Below are 23,131 nucleotides of genomic sequence, written 5' to 3'. Positions count from 1 at the left end.
TTCGACGATTGTGCGTCGCTCAGCTGATCTTTGGATTTTTTTTTTAACTTTTCAAGCATTTTTTTACTACTGGTTCTCCAGATCCGGTAGTTAAAAATGCTTTAAAAAGTAAAAAAAAAAAAAAAACACCAGAAAATCCAAACATGCATGTTTTGTGCAGACTGCACATGTGTGCGCGGCACACATCTGGCACGCATTGCACAGCACGCATCTGGCGCTCACCACACATGTGCGAGCAACGAACTGGTGGCAACTGGCGGAGGATTTCACCACTGTTTGGGAGAACATCCACCCTCTCCATAATTAATTTGAATAAATGTAACAGTTGCATGTACACCCATATATTTTTCTAGAAAGGATTTATCTGTGTGCTGGTATGTAGGGATAAAAAAAAATGAGCATCTATATGCATGGATAACTAAGCTAAGAGTGAAGCTTATGTATATAGATACTATGTGCTAGGAATGGCGGTGATGGGAAATAAATGTGTAAATGAGGAAGGAAATGTGTTACTAAAAGAGTGGAAAATGTAAGTTTGAAGGAATGATTTTGTACATTGCAATCAAAGCCTGCATCTGCCTAATTTTTACATTTAACATTTAAAAAATTTAATGGTTCCATTTTTGCTTGTATGATGTTGTAAGCCACCCAGAATCTTCTGACAGTAATATGGCATATAAATTTAATAAATAAATACTGTAAATAAGTTTACTAGCTTCCCCCCAACCTGGAATGTTAATGAATAAGAACTAACACAGGCAAGAAAAATAAATCCATTCTAGAATTTCCTGATAGTGGAAACAATTATCAACAGAAAGGCTTATCTCTAGAAGTTATGACGTTCCATCATTGGAGGTTTTTAAGAAAAGATTTAACAAGCATTTGTCTGGAATGATACATTTTCTCCTGCTTGAACAGGGGATTGGACTAGAAGACCTCCAAGGTTCCTTCCAACACTATTACTCTATGTTCTATGTTCTTATATTCATCATCTCAGTCAAATGACATCTGTTTTGCTCTGAAATAGGCCTTTTTGTGACTAGTAGCATCAATTATTTTGGAATTGGATACCTGGAAACCATGTTGCATCATTTAATATCTGCATAAGTATGCTCAGTCTCATCCTAAGGATCTTTGTTTATGTGTGGAGGGGGACAGAAAAACAAACCATCTTGATGGGAGGAATGTACACTTCTTTGAGAGACTCCTCAGATTGGTTTAGAACTTTTTTCAACCTAGGTTAATAGTGTAAAACAGAATGCAGTACATTCTGGAAATGGAATTCTGTTAGTAATTTTGTTTATAATTGTGTTCTGTCATTTAACTGGATGATGGCTGGGAGGCAGAGAGGATGTTCCTTTTATTTCTGCTGTACTTGCCATATTTTTCTTAATAACAGAAAGATTTTATGTAATTGCCAGCTGGCTTTGGGAATTGATTAACTAACAGCAGACATTAATCTTTAAACAAATTAACAGTAACTTTGGTTTGAGATGCAATTTTTATCCTCAGTGTTTAGCAATAAGATATAATAGAACTGCAAGAGTTTTGGGATCTTCCATAGTGTAAGCTGGGACTAATATATATTCAGTAGATGACAATAAACACATATACACATTTTTCAAAGCTACACTTCAATGTGTAAAGCCTCATCATACAATCTAATTTGTATAATCAATTCTTAAACATGAATGTTAATTTTAAACAGTAAGTACTGTTTAAGTAAGTAAAATACAATCTAAAACTACAAAGTCTAGAAACAACTAACATGAAAATAAATCCTGTTTATAATTAATATTCAGTGTTCATATGCCAGTGCTTAATATGATTATGTGACATGCGGCTCTCTGGAAGAATATTCAACCCAACACATGTATTTTGAGATGATAATGTACTGTTGTAGGAGCAAATATCAAATTGAACTTAATATGGATGAAGATTGGTATCAAGAGTAAATAATTTGGTCAATCCATGAATTATAACTCAAATTCAAAGTTGCAATTCTGGATCCTAAAAGTGTCTTGTGCACAATATGCTTCATGGAAAAGCAAAATAAAATTCAAAGACATTTTTTCCCCTGTAAATGGGGCATTTGTGGAGTGGGATAAAAGTGAAGATGGCAGTCGTAACTCTGTAGTTGAAAGCTCTGCTTTTCTTTATGGGAGAGGTCTTCAGATGTGCAGTCACACCCCCATCTTGACTTTTCTGATTCCCCATCCCCACAGATGCCTCTGTCTGTTACAAGTTGTCGCAGTTAGACAAATCAGGAAAGATGATTACAGATTTATCCATTAGTATTGTCAAGGGCATGTGCAGAATACTGCTGGAGATGATTTTTGAATCATCAAAGTTGGAGACTTTGAATCCAACTCAACTTCTTTTGGTCCTGTGTGCAAAACTGCATTTTTGATTGCATGAAGGGGTGGGTGCATGTGCTAATATTATGGAATTGTAATGCTACTGCATAAGCTGATACTGTTTTTATTTTCTGCTGGGGATGCTTTAAGTGAGCTTTAGTTCTTTTGGTTGAATCGCTTTTGCTTGCATTTAAACTTTATGTTGATTTTGCTTCATTTTTTTTTCCATTTCTCATGCTGTTCAGGTTTTGGATGCCAGGAAAACAAAGGTTTGTTCACTTTTTGCAATCAGTTTTGTTTGCAAAATGTAGCATTTCTTAATGTGTGGTTTTTGATATGCTTATCTCAGTAGCTGCAACAATCCTGCTTAATAAAGTGGCTCATAGCTTTCATTAGCAACTTCATTTAACAGTTCAACTCCTTTACTTTCATACGGCGTGATTAGCACTAATCACTTGCACAGCTGCACTGTATGAAAATGTCTAAGCTTCTCTTCCCTCCTACACCCCAACCAAACCTGATTTCTAAGGCTTTTTAGATACAGTGTTTGGTTATGGAATGCCAGTCTTTAACATTTACATTTTTAACACTGTTCTTTTCACTTCCTTGTCATAAGGTTTGTGGTTCACTCTGGGTAGTATGTGTAATTTGTACTGTTTGTGTTTTTCATTCATCTCTCTATGGTTTCTAACTGCAGCCAAGAAGCATCATAACAAATACTATCACTCTCATGTGTAGATTCTCACCAGAAATTTTACTAATGTTTGGAATGTTAAGTAAATGTTACTTAGAAGTTTCTTTTTCATTGCAGCATCTTCAGTTAACAATTCAGGCGCTCCAAGATGAACTTCGAACCCAGAGAGACCTTAATCATCTCCTTCAGCAAGAAAGTGGCAACCGAGGGGCTGAGCATTTTACGATTGAACTGACAGAGGAGAATTTCCGAAGACTTCAAGCTGAGCATGATAGACAGGCAAAAGAGTTGTTTCTCTTGAGAAAAACCTTGGAAGAAATGGAGCTGAGAATAGAAACCCAAAAGCAGACACTGAATGCCAGAGATGAATCCATCAAGAAGCTTCTAGAAATGCTGCAAAGCAAAGGGCTGCCATCCAAAGGAATGGATGATGAAAATGAAAGAACTCGAAGGATGGCAGAAGCGGAATCTCAGGTTAATCATTTAGAAGTGATCTTAGACCAGAAAGAGAAGGAAAACATCCATCTTAGAGAGGTAAGGAAACCATGCTCATTTTGAACAGAATTCAGCTGCGGTTTTTGCAGAGTCTAAAAAACAAATGGAAACAGGATGGTTGCAATCTTACTTTCTGTAATAGTTTTATAAGTGGTCTTCCTCTCCAATCCACTTCCCAAGTGGCAAGTAGAATGTAAACATTTGAAAGTGATCCCCGTGCTTCGCCAATGCCATTTTAAACTTCTGGCTAGCAGTTCTGTGGAACTTAACTGTAAACTATTATACTTTATATGAGTGATGTTTATCTTGGGGAGTGGGTGTCTCTGCATGTCATAGTACACTCCTTTCCTCACACAGGGCCTACCAGTCATTCAGTAAAGTTTATGCAAAGCAGCCAGCAGTAGAGCTGAATTCTGGATCCTTGTCATGTTAATTGAATGTTGCATCTTACATTTATTGAAGGGAGAATTTTTGGCTCTTTTCTACTACTTGGGAAGGTGATTTTGCATTTCTGTAAAACAGCTTTTCTATGCAAGACTTAATACTGTTTTTACTGTATTACTGTATAAACATTGGTCTTGCTTAAGGGTCTGCTGCTGATTTTTGATAGTATAACCAAGAAGAATCTAAAGATCATCAAAAAGTGGTTCGGCTGAATAAAAACTGTTGATCATGGGTTAAACTTGGGCCCAACTGGATTAAGAAGGTCTAAGAAGAATATTCTCACTTTCACACATGGTTCCTCTTCCAGCTAGGATGTGCCATATTGAAGCATACATACAACCCTTAACTCATGAGTGTCCAACTTTTCAGCTTGTCTGGGATGCACTGAGTGAAGAAAAATTGGATTGCATATAAAATATATATTATAGTTAAGGTATATAAATTACAAATTTCCTTTAAAAAGTTATGATTTTGTGGGGCCACATTAGTAGCTGTCCAAGGCCGCATGAGGCCCGCAGGCCATGGGTTGGGCATGCCTGCCTTAACTGGCCTTGGATCCAATTTTTAATCTGACAATTCCTATGCTAACGTGCTTAATTCTTAGTATTCTAATTTCCTAAAACTATTTTTATAGGAAGAGTTAATCTTGATTAAATCATAAAGCAATTGTACAGATTACAGCACAGCATCATTCTTTGCAGCATGTTTTGCAGTGAAGTTTTTGAGGTATATTTGATGCAAATAATAAACATTGGCACCATTTTTGTAAAAATGTGGGTTTTAGGGAAAATATATAGCTGCCAGCTTTAATGGAGCAAAAGCTTACTAAGAGTTAATCAGATGTGATAGTGAAGAAGAGATGCCAAAAGAAGGTAACTCTTAGCTACTGGAATTCTGTCTCAGTTGTCCAAGTTGCATATTTCATGCCAAAACAAGAGATGAACACGAAGCTTTCAGGCTAATATAGCACATTTCATTCCTTATGTTACCCAGAGATGGGCCAATACTTCTGTCAGTCTTTTTCTAGCTTTGGGGCCATTTTTACTCAATTTTGCCTTCTACAGCTTATTACTGCAGCTTGATTGGATGTGAATCTATACAAGTGATCTCAGACAATGTACAATAAAGTCACTATGGATTGTACTTTTCTTTTCTTTTTCTCTGTTTATGTCAGCTAATGAGGAGACATTGAAATGCATGTATATGGGATAGTAAGACTTTATCAGAATACAATGGTCAATTTTGCATACTTATTAGGAAATTGCAATAAAAATATTAGATTTACTATTAAAGTTTCCAGTTGTCTTCACAATGCTTTTTAACTTTAATAGGATTCCTCTGTGATTAAGCTGTGTGATAAAACATAGAATAAGCAATGTTTTTTGGGAAACATTTAAAATCTTCCTTTATTCAGAGCAAAAAGTAATCACACTGCATGAGGCCCATTTTGATGTTTCCAAATAAATGCATGTAGTTAAATTTCTTGGTGTGCAAGCTGACACCTCTGAGAAGAATGAAGTGAAATGGAATGCTTTTTGTTTAAGAAATACTTATTCCTTTCATGAAGACAGATAGTTGCAGAAATTGTCTCCAAATGTAGTTATTGAAGGTAGTTTTTATAATCCCTGAACAAATTTTAATAGTGAAAGCGTTCTTGTTCGAATGGCAGCTTTCATTGCAATATATTTTTATACTGCCTGACTATGAGCAAAGGTTATTTACAAATGCCTTCTGTTATTGTGCTTTGTATAAATTAAACAGATATTTAATAATATGCATTATATTCATATTATTAACTATATGCATTATAAGAGCCGAGGTGGCGCCGTGGTTAGAGTGCAGTACTGCAGCTACTTCAGCTGACTGCTAGTTTAGCAGATCAGCGGATCAAATCACACTGGCTCAAGGTTGAATCAGCCTTCCATCCTTCCGAGGTGGGTAAAATGAGGACCTAGATTGTTGGGGGCAATATGCTATTCAATATACTGCCTTTGGTGTAAGCCGCCCAGAGTCTTTGGAGAGTGGGCAGCATAAAAATATGACAAATAAATAAATAAATAAATAAATAAATAAATAAATAAATAAATAAGAGGCATGCTTAATGATATGAGCCAATAGTGTGCTGTAGTTGCCAAAAAAGTCAACACAGTCCTAGGCTGCATTAACAAAGGGATAGAATCAAGATCACATGAAGTGTTAATACCACTTTATAATGCCTTGGTAATACCACAGTTGGACTACTGCATCCAATTTTGATTGCCACAATGTAAAAAAGATGTTGAGATTCTAGAAAGAGTACAGAGAAGAGCAACAAAGATGATTAGGGAACAGGAGACTAAAACATACAAAGAACGGTTGCTAGCTTTGGGTATGTTTAGTTCAATGAAAAGAATGATGACTAGGGGTGACATGATAGCAGTCTTCCAATACTACTTTGTGGGGTTGTCACAAAGAAGATGGAGTCAACCTATTCTTCAAAGCACCTGAAGACAGAACAAGAAGCAATAGAAGGAAATTAATCAAGGAGAGAATCAACCTAGAATTAAGGAGAAATTTCCTGACAGAACAATCGATCAGTGGAACATCTAAGCTGACTTTGTATAAAAAAGAACACCGCTTGGGCCCCCCCGAAAGCCCTACTAAGCAGGTATATACAAAAGTATGAAGGCTATTGCTTAACAAATTGTAAGCTGCCCTGAGTCTCCGGAAAAGGGCAGCATATAAATCAAACCAATAAATAAATAAATAAATCTTGCCTCAAGAAATCATGGGCACTCCATCACTGGAGGTTTTTAAGAAGAGACTGGACAGTCACTTGTCTGAGATAGTATAGGTTCTCTTGCTTGAGTAGGGTGCTAGACTAGAAGACCTCCAAGGTTCCTTACAGCTCTATTCTATTCTAAAAAAATGTGTTGGGTATAGGGTTTCCTACCTGAGCAAGGGCTTGGACTAGACGACCTTCAAGATCCCTTCCAACTCTGTTATTCTGGATACACTCAAGTATTTAACTTTTTCCCAAAATGAGTAGAACATGTTTAGTCCTTTGAAAATAAAATAACAAAAGAACAAGGAAAGTTTACACAGGATTAGCAATGAGCTATTTCAAAGCCAGGATTCCCAAACTTTCTCTTATAGATCAATGGATCCAAATAGAATTAGATTTGGAGTAACCAGAAACCGCAGCATTAGTATTCTTATAATCTCTGTAAAATCTCTTAACGAAGTTTACACTAACTGTATAATTTAGGGAGAAAATGTGTCAACACCTGGACAGTAATTTTTTCACTCTTCTTAAAATGTTTACTTTCCAAGTCCTCAGAGCAATTCAGAGCATAGGCAAAAGCCTTTGTAAAGTTCTAGTTGTTACTGGACACCTTGCATCTGTTCCAGATATACTACAAGTAATCCTCATTTAACATTGACTTGCTCAACAACTGTCCAAAGTTACAATGATGCCAAATAAGGCATACTCATGACTGGTCCTTTTAGCTGTGGCTGTTAATCATGTGTCACTTAATCATGATCTGAGCATTCGGCAAGTGGCTTGCAATGATGATGCCACAGTGTTCTGCAGTACCACAACTGCCATTTGTGACTTTCCCTGCCAGCTTCTGACAAGCAAAGTCAATGGGGAGCTGGCAGGAGGTTGCATATTGTTGTGGAGGTTAATAAATCAATAAACCGTGAACCTCTATCTCTATGAAACTCTACTTAAACAAATGAGCCTCTGAAGCAGCCTACAGCAAATGTTTTTATTTACACAATAAAAACATAATAATATATATACAATTAATAAACATCACTAAGTTACTATTATAAATTATACTGTCAGCTATCTATCTATATACATATCTATTCTCTCTAAGCTATGCTATCTATGAATATTCTTCCTCAGAAGAAATACCACTTTATACCACAGAACTGCTCTTCTAACGGACTTCCAGACTGCTCAGTTATCTAAAGGAAGATCCTAGAATACAATACAATACTAGACAGAAGATCAAACTGAACAGCAAGGTGAAGAGCAAAGATTTCTGTTAAGAATCTCCTTTTATATTTCTAACTGTGACAGTTAGAGGAGGGCCCTGGAGATTCAAACATATTAGCTGCCCTCTGATTGGCCCACACATCTGTACATTCCAAAAGCCATTAATAGGCACAGCTATAGAGAAATAATTTTTCTCTAACACATATGTTGAACATGTGAATGCAAGGCACTGTGACTGTGAGAGATTCACCAAACAATGGCCATTAGGACAGCTAGCTCTGTTGTTGTAAGTGGTGCAGTGATATGATATCGCACATTATGAATATATTGCTTAGCGACAGATTCCTGGCTCCAATTACCCTTGGTAAGCATGGGTTATTAGTGAAGAGAAAATGTAGGCAGAAGAACCTACATTGGTTTTAAATTGTGTAAATTAAAGTTTATTTACTTATTTTATTAAATAAATGACTGGGCGGCTCACAAAGAAAAACATATTCATCTAAAATTGCAATTTGAGCAACTTGTAGACTTTTGTATTTGGGCAACATTTGTGATTAAAGGCAGTTTTTCCAATGTTTATAACAAGTTATTTTTTGTATCCATTTTTTCAAACTGCTTTAAAAGAATTTGGGGATGTGATTTATGACTTGAATAGATGACATTGTAATGCCCCCCCCCCATAGCAAACTGCTCTCAGAAGTCAGCACTGCCAATATACAGAAAATTGGAGGCTACAGTTTTTTGACCCAAAATGGGAAAGGTGCTCTAAAATAAAGTTTAAAATCACTTCATAAATAACATCGTACTCTTACATAGACAATGTATTAATCATGCTGTTTCAACTTTGTGATGGAGCCAGTGTGGGCCTATACTTCACCTCAGATTTCCATATTTGTGTACAGCAAATTATATTTTATAACTATATTTTAAATTATATTTAATAATATAAAAATACATTTAATTAACTTTCCTGTTTTAAAATAAAGGATTCCTGACTTTTACTCTCAAATTTTGTCACACATGTCTGATGTGATAAAAAAAATAATTCTTTTTTAATCATGTGGAAATCTAGCACAGATAGTTATTATTACTCTTTCTTAAATGTAGTGACCTCACATGCTTTACTCTAAGTACCTTAAGGATTAAATATATATAAATTATTACTGCTGTTAAAATCTTGCCTTTAGTTGATAAATCTCTAATAAAGTGTAAAGTTCCACTAAGTGTTTTATGTATACATATACCGATACTCTCACAAACCGAGTATACATTTAATGCATTTTCCCTAAAACAGAATATGATGTCATTATTACGTGCAGTTTTTAACCCAGGCTTCTATCAAAGTTGTTTTGTTAAACTGAAAAATAGGGTGGTGATGTATGTAAGTGTATAATTATACAAGTACCCGTTTCAAATGCTGGACAACTTAAACCAGAGAAAACTTTGCTTCTCTCTCTGCAAATAACCAACTGAAAGGATGAGGACTGATAATAGAACTTGAACTGCTGACATGAATTATTTATGGCAAAGTTTTTAGAACTTATTCACGGAGTAACATTTCTTCTGTAAAACAGATGCTTTGCAGACATTTGTGTTTATTGTAAATGCCTTTCATTGGAGCCAGTTATAATTTACTAAGGAAACCTTTTATCAACCCCAAGCATTTCTTTCTCCAGAGAAGTTAGTTATACAGATTAGCAACCATTCCAACACCAGCCTCTTTATTAGGTTCATTTTGACTTATTTTAGACAAGCTCACAAACTCTGAATTGTGCTTGAATATATGCAGATATGGTATAAATATAACTGCATGAGCTCAATATATGGGTATGTAACATTTCTCTCTTTGTGTATATATGTGTTCGTGCATGCTATGAATACCATCCTATCAAAAAGGCGATTGTATTTTATTAAAATTCTGTGTATAAATTAAAATACAATATTTTGGACCGAATTCGTAGGTGTGGAGTAGGACGCTTTCATAATCTTGGCACAGACCCCAGACAGGAAAACATAGATTCACTCCAATTATATTCCTGAAAACAGTAATTATATTTAAGGCTGGTTGAAGGCGTTTTTGCTGCCTCAAGCACTACCACAGCCAAAATATTAGGCCCAAAGGCAGGACAAGCTTTTTTTGCTACCTGAAGCACAGCATGTCACAAGTACTTTTCTCTTGACTCTTTAATTTACTTACTTGTAAGTAAGTTTCCATAATCAACTGAAAATGTACTATGCCTTTATAACAAATGGTGGATGAGGGTGGGGCTGATGTAGAAAATAATATCCAATAGTCTTCATATTTAGACTGCCTTAATTTTCTGCCCAGCTACAGAAAGACAAGTTATTAGCATTCTCTCACCCTCCTGTAGTTTTCTTCTATTCATCTTTTTTTTTTTATTATAGGAATTACAACTAATTAAAGGTTTAACCTATTTTATTTAAACCCATGTCAAAAGGTTCCAGGAAATTATGCTGCAAGTGGGTGCAAAAAAAGAAGATGAGGGCTGCATGGATCTACTGGCTGTGTGGGATGCTTATCACAGCATTTTAACTTAAATAACGAAGGCAAGTGGGGCCCAATTCTTCCCCAGCAGAAGATGAAACTCATCACATGCATTCACACTGTCCCTCGGGGCATAGCATTCTTAGACTACAGTTAAAAACCACCATTCCCTGTCTTCCAAATCTAAATTCAGTGATGATAATTATAATGATGTTACAGTATGTCCAGTCTGAGGAGAGCATATGTGACTTCATTAACTATGCCAACAAAGTTTCTGCTGGCCCAACTGGGCTCTAACAAGGCTGGCAAATTGTTCCGTGCTTATAGATTTTCTGCAGGCCAGTTTAAGGACAGAAGTTGGGATATTTCTCACCCAGCTTTATCAGACAAAATAACATTATCATTGTCCTGGGTGGCCTTTGACATATATGGGCAGTTGGCTGAGAAGGGATGGCCATCTTTAATGTTGCCTAAGTGACAGCTCACTGGTACAGAGGTGCTCTGCTCACCTATCTGGTCACCTAAATGACCTATCACTATTTCTGTAAGACTAGCAACTCCTGTCAAAACTGCACACCTGACAGCTGTTTGGGTGGAAGCAGAAGCCTTCACTTCTGCTTCATTCTTGTTCCATCTTTGATCCATTGGCCTGGTAGCCATACTATTTTTGGATGTGGGTTTGCTAGTCATTCTGTACTGAGTGGAATGGGAAACTGGCAGTTTTCTTGCCAATTTCATTCTAGCTTCCTCAAAATGGCACTTTCCAAGTAATAAAAACAGCAGGAAACCTTGGCTGTGCTAAATTCATTGTTGGCAAAAACAATGAGGAAATTTGTGGAGCCTTTTCTAATGAAAAATCTGCAGTACATTCCTTTGGAAACCAGCAACATACCCCTAGCAGAGCCAAGCTCCCTTTCCTAGTTTAAATTGATTTTCTATGCAAGAAAATATTTATATTTTTTACATAGAAAGGAAACCTTCCTATGCAAAGTCATCTGTTGACTTTGGGCTAGTATAAAGAAATGGAAATGTTATGTTATGCCAGTTGTACCCATTCATGGACTGAGGGGCCCTGCATATGATCACTCACAATGATATCTTCCTGATTGGATTGTTGCAATGCAATCTACATGGGGCTGAAAACCACCTGGAAGGTTTACTTGATTCAGAATACAGTGACATGGATAGTTATGGGTGCAGTTCCCTATGGCTACTCTGAGAGATGCACTGACTCCCAAAAAGCTGCCAAATATGATTCAAGCTGCTGGTTATGATCTCTGAAGCCTTACATGTCATAGACTGGGTTACTTGAGGGCCTATCTTTTCCCAAGAACATCTCTCCGCCTGATATGCTCCCAAAGGGAGAGCCTGTTCCAGGTTTCTTCTTTTAAACCTTGTCATCTTTTGGGACCTAGGAAGCCTGCCTTTTCTATGGTTGTACTTGTTCTATGGAAGGATTACCTTCACTCTCCCCATATAACTCTTGTATTTTGTTGTTTTCAGGAAAATCCATTAAGATCTGGCTCTTCCCCCAGGCATTAGTGGCTAGTTTAGTGGGAGTTATATTCTGGGAGTTTGGTTGCCATTTTATATTTTGTAATATTATATTGTCTGTAGAGGTGAGTTTTCATTTGTTGTCTGTAAATGTGAGAAATGGAAAAGTTAGTTAGGTCTTTATCTAAAAACATTCATTATTTATGTATGCATGAATGTTTGTATGTATAAATGTCTTTCCCCCCTTTTCCTTAATTAATAAAAAATCCTTAATTCTTTAAAATACTTTTCTGTTAACATTTAAGTAGACAAATTTATAATCCTGTATGGATAATATAGGACTGATTGCATTATATGCAAGTACTTCAGGTTCTTGGATTTTTTTTTTAAAATAAAACATTAAGAAGCTATATCCAACACATACAATATGATGATTCAGTGTCATGTTTGTTTGTTTTTTAATTTACCTCCTGCTGATTTTCTTGTTGAGATTCAGCATTAATACAGAAATACAGCCTATCCAGTTGAAACTTTGTCTTACAGTATATAATCTCAATTGTAATATGCAATGGGGAAATATTTGGATCAGGTGAGTAGTATCTGCAGAGAATTATGCACTAAGATGCATTTGCTTGCATCTTAGTGGGAATACTCTGGAAGACATCACATCTGAGGCTTTGAGTTTTGCATATTTAATCCTAGATAAGTGGGAAAATAGCTTTAAAATATGAAAATACATTTTGCAAATATTTCCTATTAGATTGTTACATTCCGTGGTGGCGCAGTGGTTAGAATGCAGAATTGCAGTCTAAATCTGCCCACAGCCTAGAGTTTGCTCCTCACTGGCTCAAGGTTGACTCAGCCTTCCATCCTTCCAATGTCGGTAAAACGAGGACCCAGATTGTTGTGGGCAATATGCTGACTTTGTAAACTGCTTAGAGAATGCTGTAAAGCACAGTGAAGTGATATATAAGTCTATATTGCTATTGCTATCTTATGCAGCCAAGCTTTTTAGTAGGATTAGTAATACTTTGTTATTGGCTTTATTTACATTGCAGAGTACTGGCCACCTTGGTAGCAATAGAAAAGCTGGAAATTAAGTAAAAGAAAAAGAAATGGGCTTTCATTGTAGAGGTACCCCAATTGCTGCCAGGGAGGAATATATTGATGAAGAATCAATAAATGGAGTGTTCTGGGAACTGTTTATTTTGAATCCACTGGATTCAAAGTCATTCTATTACTGTAGGTAATCTAATATGGGCCAGTCAACCGTACCAGCCATGGATCAGGCGAAGTTAATTTATCCCATATTGCTAACGTGGGAGGGGCAAGTGCAATTTTTAGTAATATCAGGATTTTCACATTGCACATTTTCGGCCTTGGCCAGCACAAAGTGGTAATGTTGGAATGTGCAAGAAGATATGCCAACATTATTTCTCCCCAGCCCCATAATAATTTGCTCTATATGTGTGTTTGGGATTCGGAACGTAGCCTAAAGGTGCGTCGTTACCATTTACCATTCCAGGTTTAGCAGCTATGTGACTGTTTTTCTTCTCTTTCCTCAAATATCTTTTTTCCTTTTCTGTTTATTTTTTCTGTCTTAATTATAAGAGGAGCAGCAACAGCCTCTTGAAGATTTGGATCAGGAAATAACTGGTTGGTGAAAAAATAAATTCATCATGAAACATTTAATACATTCACATAGACATATATAAACAGATGGTATGACTTGGGTTGTATTTCAAGACACGGATTTGCCTTTTAGGGTCCTCCCAGTAGCTTGGATTATGGTTTTAAATCAATTAAAATTCATCTTTTCTTGCCCAGTGGATGTCCAGCGAGCCTTTTTTACTTCCTCGGAGGCAAAGGTTAAATTGATCTAAGTGTAAATAATCATGCATAGAGCAGCTGATGGTCTTGGTAAAGCTGCAATTATGTAGGTTCACTAGATGGCACTATTGAATGAGGATTGTAAGATTTCACCGTTTTTGCAACCGAGTAAACTATGGTTCCTCAAACCCTTGTAATACATGATTTCTAAGAACTACTTCTGGAACGATAAACTAATGGGTGATTTTTTGTCGGGGCCTGGTTAAAATTTGATTCCTGTTCACAAAAGTCCCCTCTCTCTTCCTTCTCTATTTTTTTTTTTTTAGAACTTGTCTCCTCCTCCCCCTCTTCTGGGAACATTTAATCAGAATTTAGGATTCTAGGAAAAATGAAATTGCTACATGAAATTGAACCATCAAAATTAAAAATAAAGTTGCCTCATAATAAATCTGTGTCGTTCTGTTGCAGCAGATGAATGTTGAATTCAAACCTCCTTTTCTGTGTATGCATATTGCTTGCAGCCTTAAGGGAGTAGATAAAAAACAACAACCAATTTATGACAAATGCTCATAGTTGAGCAGATACATTTTGTGAAATCAGAATGTTCCAAAGTTATTTTTTGTATGCCGTTAAAACTGCAGTATCGGTGCTATAAAACCATACCAGATGGTTCATACGTAGAGCTCCAGAACCCCTGAAAAGCCTCACGTTACCTGATTGGCTCCAAAAATAAGCTTGTGCAGATATATCACAGAAGCACAGTGATATTTTATTTTAATGAAATGCCTCATAACCTTACCTGCTGTATAGTATATTTATTTGAAAAACGATTAGTCTGAGTTAAACTTTAAAATAACTATTGTTAATTGAGCAAAAGGGTTTTTACTGAGTTAGTTCGACAGACTCAGTAGTACCTCAGGGGCAATAATAGTAAGTTAATTCATTGATTTAACAGAAATTTACCAATCACAACAAATATTACAAATTATTGAAATAATTTTTAAAAACCTTTTCTTTTTAACCTCATTTTGACTTTTTTTGTGGAGTACTATATATAAAAATAGTCAGCCAAGCATCAGTCTCCCAAGTACATTAAACAGGAAATACAACAAGATGAACTAATTCCACTTTATTGTAAGTCTGCCAGCGTTTCGAGAAATGCACCCATTGAAAGCAGAACTCCGAGGCAGGTAGATTCCTCATAGAACATGTTTATTGGAGACATCATATCGACACAGCTGGTGAAAACCAACTCTAAAAGTTCCTGTGGTTTTCACCTAATTAAAAAAGTAAAACTTCGCTCCTTCCCAATATCATCAGTCACATTGTCCAATGAATATAGCTGGCAGGCTCCTCTCCTCCTTCACCAGCCACCTGTTACAATGACCTTGGTTCCCACAGGAAAACCTTATATTTTGACTGTAAGCTGGGCTATCTACTTTCCCCCTCCTGTCTCTCTCTCAGGCTTCATGGCAACTATAAGGCAGCACAAGATGGCTTCAGTCAGGTTCGCTTCAGAGTTGACAAAGGCTACATTAACAGAATCTTGCAAGTCTGAAAGTACAAACTGTTTCCTTTTACTGCCTGATAAATTAGGGCAGAACTTTTCTAAGTTTCTTTCTCTGCCCAGTACATGATGGTTGGCTCCTCCCCCTTTTGTCTGATAGTTTCTTAGAGGCATCTCTTCTTCCCATCTTCCAAGGTCATTGTCACATTCCATTACAACAGGGCAAAAACCATGCTTAATTTGATTTAAATTATGATTACTTTTAGTTACAATTAACTATAATTTACTCTCTATCTTGTTCTGTCAGATTAAAAATTATGATTTGTAACCACTTTGGAGAGCTCATATCCAAGATTTGGGCAATTCCTATATAGCTCTATTGTGATCTACTTATTTAAAGGGAATAACATGAAAGTTTAACAGACCTTTAAATGTTGCAATGATTAAGAGTTGGTTTCTTGTTCGGCTGATGTCACTTTTTAGTGGTCAATGAGAACATTATTATATAAAAATCAAATGGGTAGTAGAATTCCACGAATATTGATGAAACAGAAATATTATTTTTTAAACAGAATAAAAAGATGAATTAATTAAAAACACTGGACCAATGTTATATTACCATGTGAGAAGAATTACTGCAAAATCATATTCAATTATTTTTTTAAAAAATATGTGATTTTCTTCTTCAGGTGATTGTATTTATTCTTCTTACAGCAATAAGGTTTATAATCCTTGTGATGATTTCACACTTGTGCACAAATTGGAATGCATATCTAATCATCTTAGAATCTGATACTCGATAGAGAGACTAAGGAGTTAGGTTATAATGGCATTTCCAGTAAGAAATTTCCGATATAATTGAATGTGTGTAAGAAAGGGGGCTACAAGCAGCACCGTTGTACAGCAAGGAATAGACATGAAACTTGTAGGGAATTTTTAGGATAATGGGAACATAGACAGCATTAGAAAATGAAGAGCATTTAAACCTTCTCCAGGACTGTGGATTTTCAGAGTTAAGTGGCACAGGAGATAGGTAAGACCAATAATTTCAGCTTTGTTAACTGATTTTAAAAGAATGAATGACATCTTATTACTTCAAACCTAGTGAAGTAAATAATAAAGAATGGCTAATGCTGCTGACCAGAGACGTAACAATTTGCAGAGTCACAATTTCAGAAGAAAAACCAGGATTACTATAAAACTGTGCAAATAAAATCTGGTGAAAATGAAGAAATGTAAAGAATTGTAAAAGAATGAATCTAAAAGTCTGCCCTTAACTTTCAAACCAACTGGTATAAAACAATCTAGATCTTAATCTAGATTTTGATTTTGAGCAGCTCAACCATATCAACCTGTTCCACTTAAATGTGAGGGTACCATATAATCTGTGTTTGTTCGGAGGAAGGAAAAACTTTACAGAATCATTGAAGCATAGGGTTGGAAGGGACCTTTGAGGTCTTCTAGTCTAACTCCCTGCCCAAGTCAGGAGTCCTCATACCATCTTGGACAAATGGTTGACCAATCTTTTCTTGAAAATTTCCAGTAATGGTACATCCACAATTCTGGGAGCCATGCTGTTCCATTGCTTAATGGTTCTCCCTGCACGAAATTCCTCCTTATTTTCAGGTTACTGTGGAGAATAAACTGATGTCCTCTTTCCTGTGGTAGCCTTTCAAGTATTGGAAAACTGTCTGCTGATTCTGTTAGCTGTTCTTCATAGGATGTAGACTCCAGAACCCTAGTCAACTTTGTTGCTCTTCTCTGCACTGTTTCTAGGGCCTCAGCATCTTTTTTGTATTGTGGTGACCAGGGCTGGACAAAGTATTCCAAATGTGGCCTCACATCTCTCTGTTGATGCGTCCCAAGACTACATTGGCTATTTTGACAGATGTAGCATACTGCTAACTCATGTTTAAGCAGTGGTCCACCAGGACACCTAGATCCTTCTCATAGGCACTGTTGTTGAGCCAGGTACCACTTATCCTGTACCTTACTTTTCTCACCACTGAACTGCATCTTGTTGGCTAAGGCCCAATGCTCAAGTCTTCTGAATCTTGAGTTTATCTTCCTATTTGTGTGTCATTTGCAAACTTGATGTGTGCCCCTTCAATCCTCACATCTAGATCATTTATGAAGATGTTCAAGAGCACTGGGCCCCTTGAGGATCCCTCCACATACTTTCCTATTTCCCTAAGCATAGATGTAGTTTCATTAAGGACCACACAATGAGTATGTGTATTTCATGGTGATCGCCTGATATATTCTTCATATTCTGGCAAGAAATTACTTTGTAAGAACAAGCACTAAATGAAGTTTTAATGCACTTTTTGCAGACCATTAGAATTCAGTACATCAATGGTGGCAGTTTTTAAAAACTGAGTTCCAATAAGCTAGTTTAAAATACTTTCCCATGTATTTCAGCCCTAAAGAAATTGTATTTTTTCTTTTCTTTGAAAAACCTTTAGCAGTTTTAGGAAATAGAATGTTGTAGGTCTAAAATTTGTTGGCTTCTAAAACCTCATCTAAAATGGTTAATGTTCCCAAAGTGATCTGTATTCACTTACACTGCAAAATATTTTTGGGAAGCTGTTGTCTTGGAATAAAATGAACTGGAGCTACTTTTAAAACAAAACAAAAATTCAGAATCCTCCCCTCCAGCCACATTGTTTTTGATGTACTTATTTGGGGCTCTTGGATAAAACCTCTAGATAGGCATTTGCAGAATTTAAACTGAAAGGCTAAATAATTTTGTTAGAAACATATGATTTCTACATGTTGTGACACTAATGGGATGGAACATATGCAAAAAGTATCCAGAATTTGGGTTTTGAATTTTTGTGATGTAAAGCTAGCCTAGGTCATGTTGTTACAAGGTAGCACAGACTTGAAAACAAATGAGCCAGATAAGAAACCAAACTGCCAGTTTTGCTCTTAGCTTCCAGCATACAGATTTCTTGGCCTGATTGCTGCATATTCAAATATGTTTGGCAATATTTCTAAAAAACACTCCTTTACTATACTTAGCATTTACAGTACTGGACTTTGTCTTTAATACAGGAAGCCCCTCCGGGATTCTGTAATGTGCTAAAAAAGATCTTGTCTAAAACTCATGAAAATAAATAACATCTAAAATCTGGTTTGAATAAATGACTAAAATGAACAAAAACCTTTTTTGTGTGTTCAGTTTATATGTACAGTTTATGTGTATGTTTATATATGTGTACATACTTGCATCCCCATAGCTATAGGGTGACATATATTATAAAACCTACAGTCATGCACCAAGGACTGGTCATAGATCGTTCTCATTGTTTGAGAGAGAGGGATTATTTTTCCAACAATATATTTTCAATTCTTTCTTTCTTTCTTTCTTTCTTTCTTTCTTTCTTTCTTTCTTTCTTTCTTCCTTCCTTCCTTCCTTCCTTCCTTCCTTCCTTCCTTTCCTCCCTCCCTCCCTCCTTCCCTCCCTCCCTCCGCCTTGCCTTGCTTTGCCTTGCCTTGCCCTGCCTTGCCCTGCCCTGCCCTGCCCTGCCCTGCCCTGCCCATCCCATCCCATTGGGCATCTTGATTTATATGAGGTTCCACTCCTGTTTTTAATGTTCTAGCTCTTTTGATATGGTTAGCAATGAAGATTTAACATATGCAATCAAGTTAACTGCTCAAATGTGATTAACTGTGAGAGAGGTGAGTTACCTTGTTGGAGGTACCTCTGCTTATCCTCTCCATTATAGAAAAAGGTTTCTTTCAGAGATCTCCCTGATCTCTATTGCAATCTTCCTTTGGAGTAAAGCAATTATCTTTTTATTCTGCTGCATTTAACGGGTGAATGGTATTTACTGCCCAATTACAGTATATATTAAAGTGAATCTTTCTCTACTGGTTTAAATTGGATTGCCATATGTGCGGCCTTTAACTTTTTGATCCTACCTACACAGAATTACTTGGCTTTGTTCATGGTGATATAAGCCGTCGTGGCAACTATTTGCCGTCAGGCAGTTAATATAGGTAAGATTTATCTGTATAGATAAATAGATAAATATAGATGTATCTGTATAGATAACTAGGACTCTCCATTTAAAATATTTCCGAGTACTTCATTGTGGCTAATTATATTTTTATGTTACATTGATCAATTGAGTGATAACTGATTATGTGCTGCCAAGTCAGTGTTGACCTTTAGCAACATAGATTTGCTCCATGATGATCTGTCTCTAATTTGGTCTTTCAGGTCTTCCAACGGTTTTTATGTTTTATGTTGAAATTGAAAATGGCCCAAACTGAAGGGAGGAGGAAATTGGACTGATTTTGAGTTAGTGTATATTTGCAAGAAGCAAATTTAGTTCATTTGTAAATATATGCAGAGCCAGCAGGCATATAATTTAACATATATTAAGTTGTAGAATTAAGTTGTAGAAAAACAGATCATTTTAAAAAAAGTGTTTGATAGCATTTTCTACATCCTTTTAAACATACTGCTTGGTAATCTGAGAATGTACGATCTAGTTTCAGTCCCTCTGGTTTTGTATCAAAAGTACAATGTAGACGTTTTGGTAATATGGATGTTTTTAAAAAATGGCATATGAAAAGCCATGCTGCTAAGCGCCATTGTAATTCCTTGTGTAGCAGATCTACATGGAAAAGCTATAGTCCAATGGTGGAGCACAAGCTGAGAAACTTGGAAAGTGATTGGTATATCAAGTCAGTCAATCCATCAATCGTGAAGTATTATATCTAGAAGACTGCACGTAACATTTGAGAGCTGTTCTGATCTAGTATAGTAGAATGTAGTGAGCTAGATGAACCAAGTCTATGTTTGAGAGAAGCCCTCAAACATAGACTTGGTCTTGGAAAAAGGCTGCTCAAACTCCTGGCTATATAGTGGTGCCCAGTGGATGGGCTAGTTGTTGGTGGCAGCTGAGTTAACAGATGGCCCAAATGTGGCCATAAATGCAGGTGGGACCAAATGGGTCCAAATTTTGTTTATGTGTCTGTGTGGGGATTGCAATAGTGGAACTTTGAGCACTTGTCCTAAATCACTTTGCTCAATGTGATCATAATTTGGAACAGTTTCTAAATGAATAGACATTAAACAGGGACTAGCTGTAACTAATATGCCACTAACTGCTTGTGTTTAGAAGATAGGATTTAAGAAATAACTGAAAGTCAAAAAAGGAGAAAAATGGAGAACTTTTTTTTAAAGTATTGAGCAACTGTAACTTAGAGTTCCTAAGAATGGAGATGTTTTGGAAAAGATAAGCAGAGAAAAAAAAAGTAAGGATAGAAATGGAGATATTGGGAATATGATGTTGACATTTATAGTTTCTGCAGTAAATTGAAAAAAATGGCCATGCTAAATTTTTTAACTTTTGACAAGGATCATAAAGTTTCTGAGTTGAGAGGAATGCTATGGCCTTACTTCAAATGTTAAATTAAATGTATATTTAATTGACATTAATTTGATCAAATAATAAATATATTTTATTATAGTTGGTGATCAATGTTAACTGCAGTTCTAAGGCAAATCAGATAAAGTAAAACAGAAAAATAAAGACATAAAAACATCACAGAACTAATGTAAAAAGTTCCTGAAATTATTAAACAAATTACCAAATGATTAAAATTCAGTGAAGCTGACACAATTATTGCCTGTTCACATGTTAATAGTTCACTTCTATCATGTTAACATTCAGTCATAACATTAAAAACCTTTAGGACTATACTTTTGATTTTTCCGGGGGTGGAGGGGGGTAGGCATGTACAGTCTTGGAACTTTAAGTATTATATTACTACAATGGAAATATAATATTCACAGCATGTAAAAATTACTATAGCCCAATGTTTAAATAGATTAAATTGTGACATAAAATCACATTTTTGCAGTCTTTCCTTATTGCAAAGAAAAAGCGAGTTCAAAGGCCAAGAATTATAGATAAAGCCAGCATTTACTAACTGGTATGAAAGTGATGGTCATAAAATATGTTATGATGCTTTTGGCAATGGCCCAAACTCAAGAAATCCGAAAGTCTTCATAAATTGACAGATTGTAGATTTGGGGATATAATTAAATAGAATAACAGAATAACAGAGTTAAAAACTTGCAGTGTTGGAGCATTCACAACTTCTGGAGGCAAGTTGTTCCACTGATTAATTGTTGTAACTGTCAGGAAATTTCTCCTTAGTTCTAGGTTGCTTCTCTCCTTGATTAGTTTCCACCCATTGCTTCTTGTCCTGCCCTCAGGTGCTTTGGAGAATAGCTTGAAACCCTCTTCTTTGTGGCAGCCCCTGAGATATTGGAACACTGCTATCATGTCACTTCTGGTCCTTCTTTTCATTAAACTAGACATACCCAGTTCATGCAACCATTTTTCATATGTTTTAGCCTCCAGTCCCCTAATTATCTTTGTTGCTTTTCTCTGTACTCTTTCTAGAGTCTCCACATCTTTTTTACATCGTTGTGACCAAACTGGATGCATTTTATAATACCAAGGCATTATAAAATGGTATTAACACTTCATGTGATCTTGATTCTATCCCTCTGTTTATGCAGCCTAGAACTGTGTTGGCTTTTTTGGCAGCTGCTGCACACTGCTGGTTCATATTTAAATGGTTGTCCATTTAAATATGTTCCCTCTCACAAGTGCTACTATTGAGCGAGGTACCACATAGACTGTAGCTGTGTGTTTTGTTTTTCTTGCCTAAATGTAGAACCTTACTTTTTTCACCATTGACTTTCATTTTGTTAGATAGCACCCAATGTTCAAGTCTGTCAAGATCCTTCTGTATCTTAAGCCTATCTTCTGGAGTGTTGGCTATTCCTGCTAGTTGGTGTTGCCTGCAAATTTGATGAGTTCCCCGTCTATCCCCTCGTCCAAATCATTAATGAAGATGTTGAAGAGTACTGGGTCTAAAACAGAGCCTTGGGGTACCCCACTGCATACTTCCCTCCATGTAGAAGCAGTTCCATTGAGGACTACATGTTGAGTGCGGTTGGTTGGCCAGTTACAAATCCATCTGGTGATGATGCTGTCTAACTCACATTTTTCTATTTTATCTAGTAGTAGATTATGGTCTACTTTATCAAATGCCTTACTGAAGTCCAAGTTAATTATATCGACAGTATTCTTCTGGTCCAATAATTTTGTCACTTTATCAAAGAATGAAATAAGATTAGTCTGGCATGATCTGTTTTTGACAAACCCATGTTGGCTTTTGGTTATTACTTTGTTTGCTTCTAGGTGTTCATTGATTCATTGCTTGATTATCTTTTCCAGAATCTTCCCTGATATTGAGGTCAGGCTGATAGGTCTGTAGTTTCCTGGATCTTTTTTTTTTCTTTACTTTTTGAAGATGGGAACTACATCAGCTCTTTTCCAGTCCTCTGGCAGTTCCCCGGTGCTCCAGGATCTTTGAAAGATATAATTCAGTGGTTCTGTGATCTCGTCTGCCAGTTCCTTCAGAAACTTGGGGTGTAGCCCCTCTGGTCCTGGTGATTTGAACTCATCTAGGGTAGACAGGTGCTCACTTACCATTTTCTTCCCTATTTTAACTTGTGTTCCTAATCTGTTTTTTGTGGTTCTGTTTTTGATAGGTTGGGCTGTTTTTTCTCTTTGTGTAAAGACAGATGCAAAAAACAAGTTAAGTACTGTATTTTTCGGAGTATAAGACACACCTTTTTCAAGACAAAGCAGTTATCAATAGTGGATCAGTTTTGTTTAAAACCTACTTGTTCTTCTGCAAGGATATGATTTTCCTCTACCTAGATTTCAATTCTATTGAAAAGGAATCTAGCATATATTTTTGCTGCAATGTCAATGTC

General features: G+C 36.2%; 1 protein-coding gene and 1 long non-coding RNA gene across 11 annotated transcripts in view; both read left to right on the top strand.

Moving 5' to 3' along the window:
- The window catches only part of ERC2 (ELKS/RAB6-interacting/CAST family member 2), a 622,345-nt gene that overhangs the window by 101,897 nt on the left and 497,317 nt on the right, over positions 1-23,131 (top strand). For 7 of the 10 annotated variants that reach the window (XM_087887859.1, XM_087887857.1, XM_087887856.1 and 4 more), the window contains exons 3-4: positions 2,603-2,626; positions 3,169-3,585. In XM_087887859.1, coding sequence (XP_087743985.1) covers positions 2,603-2,626; positions 3,169-3,585 — 441 coding nt within the window. The remainder of the gene's footprint in view (positions 1-2,602; positions 2,627-3,168; positions 3,586-23,131) is intronic. The other 3 variants (XM_087887861.1, XM_087887858.1, XM_087887855.1) reach the window with 1 other exon arrangement.
- Positions 8,118-23,131, top strand: part of LOC117677006 (uncharacterized) — a 30,959-nt gene continuing 15,945 nt past the window's right edge. Inside the window, exon 1 of the long non-coding RNA XR_015732664.1 lies at positions 8,118-8,342. This is a non-coding gene — a long non-coding RNA (uncharacterized LOC117677006). The remainder of the gene's footprint in view (positions 8,343-23,131) is intronic.

The sequence above is a fragment of the Pantherophis guttatus genome, chromosome 2 (assembly GCF_059756535.1).
Source record: "Pantherophis guttatus breed Tessera chromosome 2, ASM5975653v1, whole genome shotgun sequence".
Taxonomy (NCBI): Eukaryota; Metazoa; Chordata; class Lepidosauria; order Squamata; family Colubridae; genus Pantherophis; species Pantherophis guttatus.
Note: the sequence above shows the minus strand (reverse complement) of the source record. Positions and strands in the feature narration are given on the sequence as shown.